The sequence below is a fragment of the Panthera uncia genome, assembly GCF_023721935.1.
Source record: "Panthera uncia isolate 11264 chromosome A3 unlocalized genomic scaffold, Puncia_PCG_1.0 HiC_scaffold_11, whole genome shotgun sequence".
In the NCBI taxonomy this organism is placed as follows: Eukaryota; Metazoa; Chordata; class Mammalia; order Carnivora; family Felidae; genus Panthera; species Panthera uncia.
In genome coordinates, this window is record NW_026057578.1 from 92,635,240 (window position 1) to 92,651,497 (window position 16,258).

The 16,258-nt window shown below is 39.3% G+C and overlaps 1 protein-coding gene across 3 annotated transcripts in view; it reads left to right on the top strand.

Moving 5' to 3' along the window:
* The window catches only part of CTNNA2 (catenin alpha 2), a 1,105,968-nt gene that overhangs the window by 127,510 nt on the left and 962,200 nt on the right, over positions 1–16,258 (top strand). For all 3 annotated transcript variants that reach the window (XM_049651803.1, XM_049651801.1, XM_049651802.1), the window contains exon 2: positions 12,514–12,620. In XM_049651803.1, coding sequence (XP_049507760.1) covers positions 12,519–12,620 — 102 coding nt within the window. In that variant the 5' untranslated portion in view covers positions 12,514–12,518. The remainder of the gene's footprint in view (positions 1–12,513; positions 12,621–16,258) is intronic.

Consider the following 16,258-nt stretch of genomic DNA (forward strand, 5'->3'; position numbering starts at 1 on the left):
CCACTGATGACCAGAAGGAAAGCTGGTTTATTGTTTTTGTTTTTCACGTATGATTTTCTTTATCAACAAATGTAATAAGGTGATTTATCAGGGGGAATATAGGCTCAGTATCACAGGTGCTCAAATATCAATCCTTGCAAAAAAAAACTTCTAAGCAAATATAATTGCTGTAATGTGTTATGGCTTTTCAAGATTAGCAATTCAAAGAAAGGGGCAAGGATAACAATACAGTGAATTTGCTCCCATTTACTACTGTAGCTGCTACTGGATGCACAACAGGGCCTGTTGACCTTAGACCTGGAGAATAAGCCACTTCATCTTGGGGGACTGAAAGAGGCAGGGGTGGGAGGCTTCAGTCATTTCTGTCTTAGGTTCTGTGACTTAATTCCTTATTAACTCACCAGCACATGTACGGTTTTAACTTTGATTTTTAAAATAAAATATAGTAACTCACTAGAGCTTGCTTTAAAAAATACAAATCCTTAAGTACTACTTAAGTATTTTTAAAGTTTATTTATTTATTTTAAGAGAGAGAAAGAGAGAGAGTGGGGAAGGGGCAGAGAGAGGGGGAGAGAGAGAATCCTAAGCAGGCTCTGCATTGCCAGCGCAGAGCCCAGTGCAGGTCTGAAACTCACAAGCGTATCTCACCATGAGATAGTGAACTGAGCTGAAACCAAGAGCCCAAATGCTTAACCAACTGAGCCAGCCAGGCGCCCCACTAAGTATTGTTTTTTTTTTTTTTTGTTTTGTTTTGTTTTTTAACGTTAATTTATTTTTGAGACAGAGAGAGACAGAGCATGAACGGGGGAGGGTCACAGAGAGAGGGAGACACAGAATCTGAAACAGGCTCCAGGCTCTGAGCTGTCAGCACAGAGCCCGATGTGGGGCTCGAACCCACCGACCGCGAGATCATGACCTGAGCCGAAGTCGGACGCTTAAACGACCAAGCCGCCCAGGCGCCCCCCACTAAGTATTCTTAAATCACTTAACAATTTAAAATGCCTCTTATCTAAATATCTGCATTTATTTTTTTATATTGTATCTTAATATTATGATTACTCTGTTTTCTTTATTTTGTCCTTGGGTTACTGGAATGCTTTTTCATAATCTGATTCATTTTTGTTTCTAGCACTTTTCTGGCAGCAAATCTAAAGGGGATTCTTTCCCCATTTTTCTGTTGCAAAAACTACTCAATATTGCTCCATCGACATATGCAACATTTGGAGGTGCTGTCGGTTACTTCTCTTTCAACTGATCTAAGTGTCCTGTGGATGTGGGAGTATCATGGCCTTACAGATGCTCATTTTTAGCTGAACTCCTCTCTGAGCACTCCTTTCTTGATGAATGTTTTCTGTTTTTACAGTCTATGAGGCAGAGCAACTCTTGGCTCACCAATGAGCCTTAAGCAAGTCTGAAACACCTTGGTGTTTCCCAAAGCACCTGTCTGGGCCTTGGAAATACTACGTGGTTAGTCCACATGCGGTGAATGAGTGAACGGTTGGATGGATAAACGATTGAAAGAAGGAGGGACATGCAGGATTTAACTTCTTTCTAGAATTTTGAAGGCATTCTGAGAAATGAAAACCACTTTTTGTTTAGTCTTTCAGATAAGTGACATCTAAAGTGGTGTTCTCAGTTGAAAACCCCTACATTAGAGCCTTAGTATTGCATTTTAACTATAGTCATGTTTTGTGTGTGTGTGTGTGTGTGTGTGTGATTGTGAGGCTTGAAGTTGGCAAAGGATGAAGTCCACAAATCATAACATTTTTACTAAATACCCAACACTACGCTAATCATTGTGAAGGGTACAGAGTCCTTGTCCCTGAGTGTATTAAAGAGGACAAAACTTATATGAAGCAAATAGAGAACAAGACAAGGCAATTTGTGTTCAAATTAAATGCTATGTAGTGACCATTCTACTTAGATGGAACACTGATGGAATTCAGAGAAAGGAAAAGTCACAGGGCCTTGGGGACAAAAGGTAATTTGGGTTGGTGAAGAGAAGGAAGACTTCCTAAAAGGTATTATGGTCCAACCTACAGAGCATGTAAGTCCTTAGCAAACAATTCCTCATGTGGAACTTGGCAGTGAATGAAATATCAAAGCAGACCTCACTAGTCTGGTGAAAGAAGCCCAAGTTTCTCCTAAACAAAAATGACACCCGGTTTTAAAACGTAATAACTAAAAACTAGCGACACAGTTAAAATAACCACTGAAACTATGTATTTTTAAATATGTGAATTAAAGAATCTCTAATAGGAAGTAATACTTTCTAAACAATACCAAAATATCGCTTAGGTTGCTAGTAAGTACTGAGCAAAGAATATCTCTAAAACTATGTCTAAAAGATGTTTTTCTCTAGGAAATGGACTCCACTATTGAAAAGATTAAAAATTATACTTGAAAAAATTATTTGAATCTTATTTTATATGTGCATACTCAATCAAACATTTTTGAAGAGTGTAGACCCAACACCCTGTCATATTCTACAGATGATGGAAAGAACTAAAAAACTTGATTTGAGTTTTCCCTAATAAGTTTATAATCAAGTGGGTTATGTAAAATTGATGGCCATTTCTTAACAACAAACCACATTTGAAAAACGTAAGATCTGGGGCAGCTGGGTGGCTCAGTTCATTGAGCATCCGACTTGGGCTCAGGTCATGATCTCACAGTCAGAGAGTTTGAGCCTCTCGTTGGGCTCCCGAGCCTCTCTGACAGCTCGGAGCCTGGAGCCTGCTTCAGATTCTGTGTCTCCCTCTCTCTGACCCTCCCCCGTTCATGCTCTGTCTCTCTCTGTCTCAAAAATAAATACACATTAAGAAAAATTAAAAAAAGAAAAAGAAAAACGTAAGATCTTCTGTTCCTGACTGTAAATGCAGTAGCAGTGTAGGAGTCATTGAGAAGATGAGTGGGAGGAGGTCAATATTTGGATGTTGGATGATAAGAAAGAGGATGTCCCACTCAGGCGGGGACTTTGGGAAGCAGCATGAGCCAGGTGTTATAATGTGGCCCAAACCTGATGGAAACAGATTTTTATTAAAGAAATAAGATCCAATAGACCACGGTCAGAAAGTGGAGTGCCGAGCCATGCTACAAAGAGGACTTGAAGTTTGTTGGGAAAGAGAATTAAGCAGTCATTTTGTTTTCTAGAAAAGGAGTGTATTAGATGATTAGTTTGGACTGAATTATATTAAAGAGACTGAAGATAAAAAGAGCAGTTTGGTGATTATTTTGCTGTACTCTGAATATGAAATGTTGAGATTCTGGTGGAGATTAGAGTTATATAATCGTTGCATATGGAATTCTAATTTACAGGAAGTTAGAAGGACATAGAATAAATTAATTGCCAAAGAAGCTGTGTTCCTATTAAACAATTTGAAGCTACTTATGGACTATAAAGATACTTCCCCAAAATATGTTATCTAAAATATTAACAGTCTTATTCTCAGTGTTTGGAATCTACTTCCCAAATCTGAATTGCAGCATTGCTGAATGATGATAGGTAGGAAAATGTTCACCTTTGGCCAAGTATATTTTGTTTAGAAAAACTGAATCCTTTGTTGGGACTTTGGAAACCTAACAGAGCATACAGAGTGAGCATTGCCTACCTGCATATCACATAGTTTTAGACCCAAATGGAAAACAAGCCATAATTTAGGAGTAGATTGAGTTTCTTTATGCTCCAAAATGAATTTAAATGGTGAGACTGAATGTAGTGAAAAGCCAGGAAATGAATTTGACAGATACTAGTTTTCATTTTGAACTTCAAAGTACTGACTTTCTATTAGCATACTCCAGGAGTAGTGAATTTCTATTAAGTTGGCACATAGTTTTAAATTTTATAAGTATGCTATTGTAAGTACAAAAAACCCATTTCAGTAAGATATGGACATGGTTATTTCTTTTTTAATCAGCAGGCTCTAGGCTATATTATTATTGGTCTAAACTTGTTATCCTAAAAGTCTTGAGGCTGTGGAGCTTCCTTCATATATTCCTTTTTGGTGAAGCTTTGTTTATTTGTGTAGAAGAAATAACAGGCTCTGAGGAGAATATAATAGTATTTTCAAAAAATATTCAGGTAGCCTTTAGTAGGCATTTATGCTTAAACATGAAGTGTTATTACAGCCTTTTGAAATTATTTGAATGATATTTTTGTTCAGAACATTTTTTTTGTTAAGTGTTTTGTTAAAAAGTATGGATGTACTTAAAGAAAGGTCTTACAGATATTATAATACTGAAGGCTAGTCTTCAGCTTTGCTTTAAGGGTATCCAAGATAACTGCCTCACTCCCCAGATAACTGCAAGAGCAAAGAGCTGTTGCAAATTACATATCACTTCAACTTTGAATAAAAATGGTGATGGATCCTATAATTGCAGCTATGACTTGTATCCTGGGTCATCTCTCAGTTCACTGAGCCAGGGCTTTGAATGGTTATATAGAAGACAGTAATGGTCAGTATGCTGCCTCCTTGCAGTCAAAGAAAGAGGAAATGAGCTTAAATTGAGCACAGTTAATGGAAGAAAAATAAGAAGCAACTCTTTTCCATGGTTAAACCACTAGGCCATGCCCTTTCTACATAGGGCACCACAGGGTACCAATATCCCTCTTCCCTACTTCCATTTGAACCCAGTTCCATTGCAACAGAGTATATTCTGGAGGGAATCAGTGTGATCTCTACTTTCTAGGGATATTTGAAGGGTTATCGATTATCCTTCTCTGTCTTTATTTCTCAACTTCTACCCCTGCCTATATTTCCATACCCACATATTCTTCTGAACTCCAGGAAAACACACACACACACACACACACACACACCTCTTACAATAGGGTACCTAGATATTAGAGCTGTCTTTATTAACAATAGGAAAATAGAACTACTATTCTGTTTCAGAAAAAATATTTGGAAGATGTTTTTAAAGCTTGAAAATAAAATTATTTAGGAACACGGGTTTTTTTGGAAACATTTATTCTCCATTAAGCAAGTATTTCTTGACCTTTGTTTCTGCTTCTGGTTAACTGAGGTGGGTGACTCTCTCCTACTGTTACTTTACATTCTTCACAGTGATCACTATGATGGCAGTGATTGTAACAGGAAAAGGTGCCAGGGGGAAATATTGGAACTTTTGGAGAGATTGGGAATTGGTACCTGTTTGAAAAACCATGTATGATTGATTGATTGATTGATTTTTTTTTTTTTGTTTTTTTTTTTTTTTTTTTTTTTAGAGAGAGCTCAAGCCAGGGGAGAGACAAAGGGAGAGAGAGAGAGAGAGCTTGAGCCAGGTAAAGGCACAGAGGGAGGGAGAGAGAGAGAGAGAGTGAGAGAAAGAGAGAGAGAGAATGAATCTCAAGCAGGATCCACCCTCAGAGTGGAGCCTGATGGGGAGCTCAATCCCCCAACCCTGGGATCATGGCACAAGACAAAATCAAGAGTCAGTCACTCAGCTGACTGAGCCACCCAGGTGCCCTAACCATGTTTGATTTAAATATGACCCTTCTGCTTTCCTGTTGAGAATCATTTCAAGGCATTGGATCCCCTAAAAAGTGTAAATACCTTTTAGAAAGTGTAATGACAACAATTACAGTGATAATTGTAATAATAAAAGAGGTGGTATTATTACTGATCCTAGAGTCTCCACAGAGATATCCCATGTGTTTCCGATCACTGTTCCTCTGTTGGCATGCATGGCTATGGTCTGTGTTTACAACAGTGGTTCTCAAAGTGTGATTCCTGGACCAATAGTATCAGCCTCATCTGGAAATGTTATAACTTGTTAAAAATGCCCTCTGTCAAAATGTAAATTCTCAGTTCCGCCCCAGACCTGATGAACAGGAAACTCTCTCAGTAGGTCCCAGCAGTTTGTGTCTGAACGTGCCCTCCAGGTGGTTGTGTGATCTGAGAGCCACCTATTGCTGCCATAAAAAACTTATCACAAACTTAGCAGCTGAAAACAACATAAATTTAATATCTGATAGTCTCTGAGGGCCAGAAGCCCGAGTGGACTTGGTGGGGTCCTCTGCTTAGCATCTCACAAGACTGAAACCAAGATGTTAAAGGGCTGTGTTTCTTACTGGAGGTGCTGGGGAAGAATCCATTTCAAACTTTATTCAGGGTTTTGGCCAAATTCAGTACCTGGTGGTTGTGGTACTGAGGCCTCATTTCTTTGCTGGCTTTCAGCCACAGCGCCTTCTTAGCTCCTAGCTCTCAAAACCCACCTGGATTCCTATGTGCTTTGCATATGGCCGCTTCTGGCAACAATAGGTTGAGTCCGTCTGCCATGCTGTTCTGCTCCACCTGACATCCTCTCGCCCCCACCTCCCTATGCTCTTCTGCCTCAACTGCATCACCTACGTTCTTGTCTGCTACATCTCTATGACTCCTTTTCTTACCCACTGCCAGCCAGGAGAATGCTGTTTTTAAGGGCTCAGCTTTATATTGTGCCCATTTGGATAAATACAGCATCATTTCCCTATTTTAAGATCCAGTGATTAGTGACCATAATTGTATCAGCAAAGTCCCCCTTTACCATGTAATGTGACCTACACACGAGTGGAACACAAGGGGTTCAAGGCCATGGGGGTCAAAATTCTGTTCACTTGGTGTGACTCATACAGGGTCTTTTTATTGGCTTTGCCAGGGTGTTATGTTGCTCACTAGCTAGCCCAGCCTCATTGTGTGCATCTCATTCTTGCCCCAAGGTACCAAAGATATCTGAAGGAAACTGAACTCAGGACCTGCTTTGTCTCACCAGAAAGTGCAGCCACACTTCCCATGGGCTCCACATGTGTATCAGGGCACCTGCCATTTGTGCCATTTGTGTCTCCCTTATGTAACATTCATTTTTGTCAGTTCTCTTCTCCTCTCTCTCTGTTTTTCCATTTCTCTCCATATCTCCATTCTCCTCCCTAGTCCAGAAGTTCCATAGTAATGTTGGCATTAAACTAAGCCTAGGAATTCTTTAGAAGTAACAAAACATTGTTGTTGTAAAGACCGACACCAAAGCCAGGCAGTTTAGGTACAAGTTTTGTGACCTTGGACAATTTTCTAAACTATTTTATACTTTAGTTCCCCTATCTATAGATGGGAGGTAATGATAATGCCAGATCATTAGTCAGTATTATTATTTTAAAAAAATTTGATGTTTACTTATTTTTGAGAGAGACAGAATGTGAGTGGGAGAGGGGTAGAGAGAGAGGTTAGACACAGAATCCAAAGCAGGCTCCAGATTCTGAGCTGTCAGCACAGAGTGGGTGTGGGGCTTGAACTCAAGAACTGCAAGATCATGACCTGACCGGAAGTCAGACACCTAACCGACTAACCCATCCAGGCGCCCCTAGCCAGTATTATTAATCATGAAAGTAACAATGTGATTCAGTGTTTCTAGTCTAGATTCTTGAAATGCTGAAGAAATTTAGAAAATTATCTCATTTTCATATCTTTTACTTTCTTAACAAAGCTTTGTTTTCAAGCATCTTGCCTTACAGGGTCTCCATGGGTCCCCACCCCAATGGACATCTTGAACTGGATATCCAAACAGACAACATGCAAAGAAGTAAAACCAGCACTTTTTGCCTATGCAATTATTTCACTGATTTTCAGAACAAATTCATGAATTATGTAAGGGTATTACCATCCCTATTTTACAGTGATGAAACTGAAGCTTCGGTTAAGCAATTGATTCAACATCGTATGTGTGGAATAGGTGAATAAACTTCCGTATTAGCCATTAACTTCTTTTCAATTTGCCTGTCAACTAAAGCTAGCCTGTCAGCTAATAAAGCCTCACAGAGTTTGTTGGCAATGGAGCTCAGTTTTGAAGAGACAGATTTGTAAAGAGAATCTGAAGCTAGAGCTCTATGGAGGAAGACAGGTTTGGGGGGCCTCCTGGACAACTGGAAAGCTTCCTGGACCATTGCTTTGCAAAAGAACAGGAGTAGGAACGGTGAAAACTCAGAAAGGTGAGGCAGAGAGTTCAGAAGACATTTTCTAGGAATGCCTAGAAAGGGAATCTCTGCACTGAATTATGCACTCCATTAACATATTTATCACTCGAATGCCTTCCCTGGAAGGCAACCTCAAGGAATTTTATCAGGACACTGTCCAAAGACACAAAGCACTTGACCCTTGGCTATTTATAAGGGGCCTTGTTTTACTCTGGCTTTTCTTTTTGTCAGGTTTTGCTTTTTCTGGTGTGAGTGACAGATGGTTGCTAGCATCCTGGCCCACATTTCGTCTTTACCCCCATGAAGAGAGTCTGAAATTATCTAAGATACTACCCTGTAGACCATGTTGGCACCTTTCAGGGATATTTGATATTTTGATACTTTTCAAGAAGAAAATCTTCTCAGAGATTAAATAAATTGCTAAGAGGTTGTTTTTGGGCTTGTGAAACCATGATGTATGGATGAAGACAACCTTGCTGACTTCTGCTACAGCCCCTGCTTTTTACTTTTCCATGTGTGCCATCAGTGTTCTAAGTCTCCTTATCAAAAACAAGTAAAATAAATATATTTTTTTCCTTTGAATTTAAAGCATTGAAAAAAAATTCATTTTCTTTGCTTAGAATCTCTTTTGTGGGCAAAATAGACTACATTAATTGTACAATTGTGTAGTGTTTATTTGAAACAATGTCATTCCATCCTTGGAGAGATGAAAGGCTGGTGTATGTGACCATACACTCCATTTGTTCTCTTGCCTTCTTCTTTAAGTCAGTTTGGTTGTTCCACTCAGAAGAGAGTCCATTTGGATTTCTATTTTTTTTTTTAAGGTTTATTCATTTATTTCTCAGAGAGGCAGAGACAGCGTGAGCAGGGGAGGGGCAGAGAGAGAGGTAGAGAGAGAATCCCAAGCAGGCTCTGCGCTGTCAGCACAGAGCCCGATGCAGGGTTCCAACTCATAAAACCAAGAGATCATGACTTGAGCCAAAACCAAGAGTTGGACGCTTAACCAACTGAGCCACCCAGGCACCCCTGGATCTCTGTTTTTAATGGGTGCTTCCATATTCCCCCTAGAGATAAAAAATTGCCAGAAGAAGATACCTAATGTTTGGAAAATAATAACAGTAATAATATTTCCAGAAATGTTTTCTATCCATTAAGTTATTTAATCCTCACAATAAACCTATAAAACACTTGTCCTGATTTTTCATTTGAGGAAACTGAGGCTCAGGAAGGGTAGGTAATTTGGACAACATCACAGAGTTGATAAATTGTAAGCCTTCATTCAAACAAAGGTCTATTAGCCATAATTCTGTTAGCTATTGTTAAATAACAGTTGATGACAAAACGTCTCAGTGATACACAATAGCAAGCATTTAATTCTTGATGCCGTGTCTGTGGATTGATTGGTAGCTGGCTGACCAGGCTTGGTTCAGCTGGTCTTGGTTCCAGCTGCAGCTTGGATTCAGGTTTGCTCCACATGTATTTCTTACATTGTAGGACCAGTGAACTCTACATGACTCTCATCGCAGGAAGCAGTAGCACAAGAAGTCAAGTCTAACCACACAAACATATTTCAAAGGTCTATTCGCATCATATTTCCTAACATTCCATTGCCCAAAGCCCAGCCTCAGTGATGTGGGGAGGCATTCTCTTTTCATTAAGGTGAGGGATGGAGGCTGGTGACTACTGAATAATCACTTGATCTACCTTAAAAGCCTATGTTTTCTTTGCCCTTATGAATTTATAAATATTGAAAGCACAGGTGGGATGACCCTCTCAGTTAAGAGTCAGACATCTTGTGTATGCTTGTCATGGGGGTTACACACTGTCATTTCTACTTACTGACTGTAATTACCCCATTTCTCTGCTCTAGAGGTTGTGACTGTTTGTCTCTTCTGTGCCATCATCTATCCTTACCAGCACTGAAGGGGAAGATCATCAATAGTTGAATATAGGAGACTAAGGTTATGATCATTAGCCAAGAATGGAATCATTTTTTTGTTTGTTTTTATGCAATTTCAATTAGCTGAGGGCTTTGATGGGGAAAATGTTTCCAGTACAAGGCCTAGTCCATTAGAAAGCAATCAAGTGTGTGCACCAAATAGCAAGACATAAACTCTTCTAAAAGCAACAGATTGCAAGGAATATACTGGCTCAAGTAGTACAACCAAAGGAGCTTCTTACCTTCCTCTTTCTCATGCTCAATTGCTGGCTTGAAGTGAGGATGCTCCTTAGTGGCAATTCAGTGAGAAACTTAGATCTCAATAGATAGATAGCCTGGGTTATGAGGTAGAGATATTGCAATACCCATCTCTCATGCTTGGTCCTTGGTAATTTGGATATTAAGCCAAATTACGAAAATATCATAGAATAGAGGCAGAATTCCTAGTTTTAGTCGAAACCATATAAAAAACTTAGTGGCTGGGAAAACACCATCTAAAGTTTCCATGACTAGATTTTCCTCTTCAACAAATTAACACCATATAACCTTTCCTTGCCTTTTGCTATTGAATCTTACCTGTGTCACAAGAAGTGACTGAAAAGATTAATCTCCACAGGAATGAATTAAGTCAAGTGATTTACCCAGCAACTCTTGTCCTTTCATGTTTAGGTTTATAAGGGCTATGTGACCTTCAGGACTCAAGGCTCTAACTCTGCTTCTTGGCTTACAGTTGGCTTGAGGTCTTTGTTCGGTGTCTCCCATTTCTGCCTGATGCATGCTAGTATCTCTGATGTGATTATCCTAGCATTTTTGTTTCTCATCTCAGCATTTTTTTGAATGTCATTTCTTTACAGTTTTGAATTGGATTATCTGTAGAAGATTTTATGTGCTTTCCTTTCTCTACCAGTACACACAAGCATGTTCATGCAACAAATGGCAACTCTCTACACAGTCTTACCCAGTACCTTTCACATTGTGTTAAAATGACTTCACTGCTAGTTATCTGGCTTTCCTATAGGACTTCCTTGTGCATCAACATAGTTTTGCTACACATTATTCCATCAGAGCTTGAAAAACACTTTCAGGGAACTTGCAAAAACTGTGTTATAAATACCGGACCAAGATCATTTAGGTAGATCTGGCCTCAGTGGGGACAATGGTATCACGTGCATGTAGAAGACATCTGGCATCTTCACCCTTCCATGGCACAAGAAGGTGTGCGGCCCCACAGCAGAATTCCATGCATGTCAGAGCTACGATTTGTCAGTTGGTAGTGTGAATGGGAAATGTGTAAAGTGTTTTTAGGTTTTTGGAGGACAGGCAGCTTATCTGTGCCAACTATTGTTGTGAAGGAATACCAATCTAAATCTGCCTATATGGTTGGATCGCTGTACTTGTTTTTTTCTTTTAAACATGGCAGTTGGAGAGAGGTAAAATACCAGCACACTGTATCTTTGCCTTTTTTTCCCCCTGCCAAAGCACATTTGTTGGGTGTATTTGCTGTAGCAGTGCAGTGAAGAGGCGTGTGCCTATTGTGATAGGCTTTCTTTGTCGTGTTAATTTTAATAGTAATAATCATCTACATTGATTTATAAGGAGGGAATGGAGTGGGGACATTGATTCAAAAGAAGAGAATAGCTATGAACAGTGTGATTTGTAGTGGTATTAAAGCAAATGATTCAGATTTAGTTTGTACATTCTAAGGTTGCTTGTCTAGTGGTTAGTTGTCGAAATATATTCAGCAAAGAGCAGTCAATTTCTCACTGAGAAACACACCCCTGATAGAATGTATAATTTATTCTGTTGAGGCCAGGGCCATATTTTGTGCTTGATATGTGGGAGAATGCTACCCGCCCATCAGTGGTTCTTAGGTAGGAGAGGATTGCTTTAGAGTGAAATAAATAACCTTATCAGACACTAATTTTATGGGACAAGAATGTAAATGCAGTGAGCAATCAGAGAGTATGTATATAGCAGCAAGCTAATTTTCAAAACCGTCATCACTCAGTTTGCAAAATATCTTTCCTACTTAAGAGGATGAAACTCAGCTGCCACAGGGAGTATAATATCCTCAGTGGCCAGTTATGATGTGAAGAAAACAAAGTAGCTATTTGTTATGAAATAGATCCCTCATCTGGTGATCATGGTAGATTTACTGTGCTTCCTGAAAATCTTTGTTGGTTTCCCAGCCCCCGTTTGGTGTCTTTTCTCAGTTTTTCCATAGCCCTCTGCATTCCTGGGTCATGCTGAGATGTAAGTGTTGCCTACCTTGGCTGTCTCTACCTTGAAACCGTAAACTACTTGGAGTCAAGGTCCAACTCTTTCCCAGCACATAGCAGATCGATACATGTACTAAATATTGAGTGAGTGAAATATTTCCGTGTTAGTTGAATCCCAGAAGTTTGTCTAATGTACACAGGGGTCATCAGGAGCTCTCAGGTTTTAATCTGATTCCAACACCACCGCCTCACATAGTTCTGCTTTCCCCATCTTTAATTTGACAGGTTTTAACGAGACATATAACCTCCAAGTATGTTCTGAGTTTTGGTGATTTATTTATCTTGAACCCCCAAGGTAACAGATTATTTCGGTAATCATTATTTCTTACCAGTAATGTGTGTTTCTATAGGGAGCATGACTTCGGCAACTTCACCGATCATTTTAAAATGGGACCCCAAAAGTTTGGAAATCCGGACACTAACAGTGGAGAGGCTTTTGGAGCCACTTGTTACACAGGTAAGGCATGGTTTGAAATACTTTTGTTACGTGTGTATGTTTCTATTGTGATTATATGGTAACATTTCAAAAACCTTAGAAATCTCTGAGCAAATAATTCATGCCATAATGCTGATTACTGAATGCACGTTAATGCCAGAACTATGGACAGTTTTATGGCCCAATAACATTCTGAAGTGCCTTTTAACAAACTCATCGTATGATGTTTGAAATTAGGTTGATGAGATAATTAAAGAGGGGGCCTTGGTGAAGGGGGCTCTCATTTGCAGTCATGAATTCAAAGTCTAAATAAACTATCCCTAGTTCACTTTCAGATGCTAGTGCACAGTTGGGAAGAACTGTTAATATTTAAGAGCAAAGTGTATTACTTTTTCTTTAGTTTACGTTGGAGAATTTATCATGTTGGAAAGTTGAAATGTTCCATTTTTTCTGTTGTCACATTCACCACATTTCCACAAGATGGCTGTCAACAGAAAAAAAAAAATATCCTCAGGATTTAAGTTTTAAAAGTTAGCTTTTAGTACCTTATGAAGCATATTATCTGCTATGTTAAACTCAGAAATTCATGGAATGTGAAAATTCAAGGTTTTTATGGTATATTTTTAGGGAGGTATACCAAGTTAAGTGGAGGCCCTTCATACTGGTTTCCTTTAACTACTATAACAGAGTACCACAAGCTTGGAGTCTTAAAGCATCATAAATTTATTACCTAGGTTCTGGAGGTCAGAAATCCTAAAGTCAAGGTGTTGGTGGAACTGCATTCCTTCTGGAGGTTCTGGCAGAAAGTCCGTGTCTTTGTCTCTTCCATCTTCTGAAGTCCACTTGCCTTCTTTGATGCCTTCTTCGTATTCAAAGCCAGCAACGTAGCATCTTTAAATCTCTCTCTGACTCTGAACTCTGCTCCCTGTCCTCACATCTCCTCATATTTTCCTCTTATAAGGACCCTTGTGATTATACTGGGCCCACTCAAATAGTCCAGAACAATCTCATCTCAAGATTCTTAACCAAATCACAGCCATTTAAGATAACATATTCACAGTTTCCAGGAAGTAGGACACGGACATCTTTGGGAATCATTATTCAGCTCAGCATATTCTGCCCTGTGCCCACCCCCCTACCAAAAATTCACATCCTTCCCACATGGAAAACACCATATCCCCAGATTCCCCAAACATCTCAACCTATTATAGAATCTTCTCAAGTCCAAAATCTCATCAAAATTTCATCAGTTTAGAAATTACAAATCTCGTCATCTCAATCATCTAAAGTAGGTTTCGGTAAGGTTCTGGTTAAAATCCGTTCCTGAACAAAATTCCTCTCCATCTGTTACCTGTAAAACTAGAAAACAAAATATATGCTCCCGAAATGCATTGGTGGCACAGACATAAGAAAATAGTTACAGATGTTCCCATTTGAAAAGGGAGAAAGTGGAAGGGGGAAAAAATGGTTATCAATCTCAAGCAATTTAGAGATCCAGCTGAGCAAATTCCCTCAGTTTTGAAAGCTTGGGAATAATCCTCTGTGGCCTGAGGCTTTGCCCTATGCGCCTGGCTCTACACCCTAAGAATTGCTGTTCCTTTTTCATGAGGGGTAGCACATATTTTCAGCTGAATATTTTATCAGCACATTTCCTGTCTATAGCATTTGGGAGTCCAACAGCCCTTTTGAATTGTATCCTTTTTGTCACTCTCAGTCCAAACTGGCAGTGTAGAAACACTGGATATAACATTCTTAAGAAACGTGTAGTTCTCCCCTGTATGTCTGTGGGGTTCACTCTGTTAGAAAACAGGCTACTTCACAGAAAATTCCCAGATAATCCCATCTCATTTTTGGCCTCTGCTGAAATGGCTGGAGATCCAGCAGTCACATGCCTAAACTCTTCAAAGAGCACTCTGTGTGACTGAATACTCTGAGCTTTCAGTCCTTCCAAGGCACAAGCCAAAGGTTATCCAGACATACAACTGGCTTTCTCTCCAGATCATGCTTTCCTGAGAGTGAGTTTTCTAATTCCGGTGCCTTTTGCAATCTACATATGCTGAGAATTTTCCAAATCCTCAAGTTCTGGTTTCTTTTAGCTTAACTGTTATTTTCTCAATTTCTTTCTTTCTTCTCACATTTTACTATAAGCAGGGAGAAGAAACCAGGTCACTCCCTGGAAAACTCCTCAGCTAAATATCCATCTTCATCATGTAAAATTTGGATTTCCGCATAAGTGTAGGACACAGTTCATCCAAGCTTTCTGTCACTCTTTCTTCCATTTCCTAGTACCATGTTCTTTATTTTTTTTGTGAGCCCTCACTAGCGTCTCCTTTAGCACCTGCCTTTCTACAGTCTTTTTATGATGATTTTGGTATCCTCTCAGATAATAGAGGCTTTCTCCACTATGTACCTCAATTCCTTCTGAGTCCTTGCGAGCAAGGCCTTGGTAGCCCTGTTTTTACTGAGTCTGTTCAAGGAAAACTTAGATTTTTCTATTAAAATTCTTTAAATTTTTCTAGCCTCTGCCTATTATCCATTCGAAAGCCACTTCCACATTTCTTAGGTATTTGTTATAGCAGCACCCTACTCCCCAGACCAAAATCAGTATGTTTCCAATTGCCTTTCTAACAAATTACCACAACCTTAGGAGTTTAAAACAACACACATTTATTACTCTCTAGTTCTAGAGGCCAGAACTCCTAAAGCCAAGGTATCGTTAGGGCTGTGTTCCTTAAGGAGGACATTCCTTCCCTTTGTCAGCATCCTGCGTGCACCTGCATTCCCTGGTTGTGGTGCTTTTCTCCTTCCTTAAAGCCAGCGGCATAGTACTTTCTCCAAATCTCTCTCTCTCTCTCTGACTTCAGTGTTTACCATCTCCCCTCCTCCTCAGACTGTAACTCTCCTGTTTCTCCTTAATGAGGACCCTTGTGATGACATCAGGGCCACCCAGATATTCTAAGATAGTCTCTCCATCTTGAGATCTTTAAGTTAATCACATCCGCAAAGTCCCTTTTGTTATTTAGGATAACACAGTCACAAGTTCTGTCGTTTAGGTAGAGGACATCTTTGTATGTAATTGTTGAAACATTTCGTTAGATTTATGCACACTTTTCACTTGGTCATGATTCTTGTTAGTTCTATCAAAATTTCTTCGAGAAACACTTAATGCTCATAGGATCTTAGATTTGGGAATATGTTGGCCACTCAGATTATGGCCTGTAGACGAAGGCCTATGCATGAGTTGTTACTGGTCTGCATTAAGTATAGAAATATAAAGTGTTTTAGACTTTTTATAACCATTTTACAGAATAATTTTATATGTGTTAATCTAATAATTCAATTTAGACTTGTATTTTTTATCCTTTTAAATTTTTGAATCATTCATTTTGTTGTATTTTACAATGCTTTGCTTTATGAGGTATTGGAATAACAAATATACAGCTTTTCATCATAGATAACCTGAGAAAGACTGGCTAAGGTGGTATTTTGGAGTCAGAACAATCTGCTTTTTAAGCCTACTCAAAAGCAGACTGCCTTATGGCACCTGGGTGGCTCAGTCAGTTAGGTTAAGTGTCTGAGTCTTGGTTTTGGCTTAGGTCATGATCTCACAGTTCCTGAGTTCAAGCTTTGCATCAGCTCTGTGCTGTCAGCTTGGGATT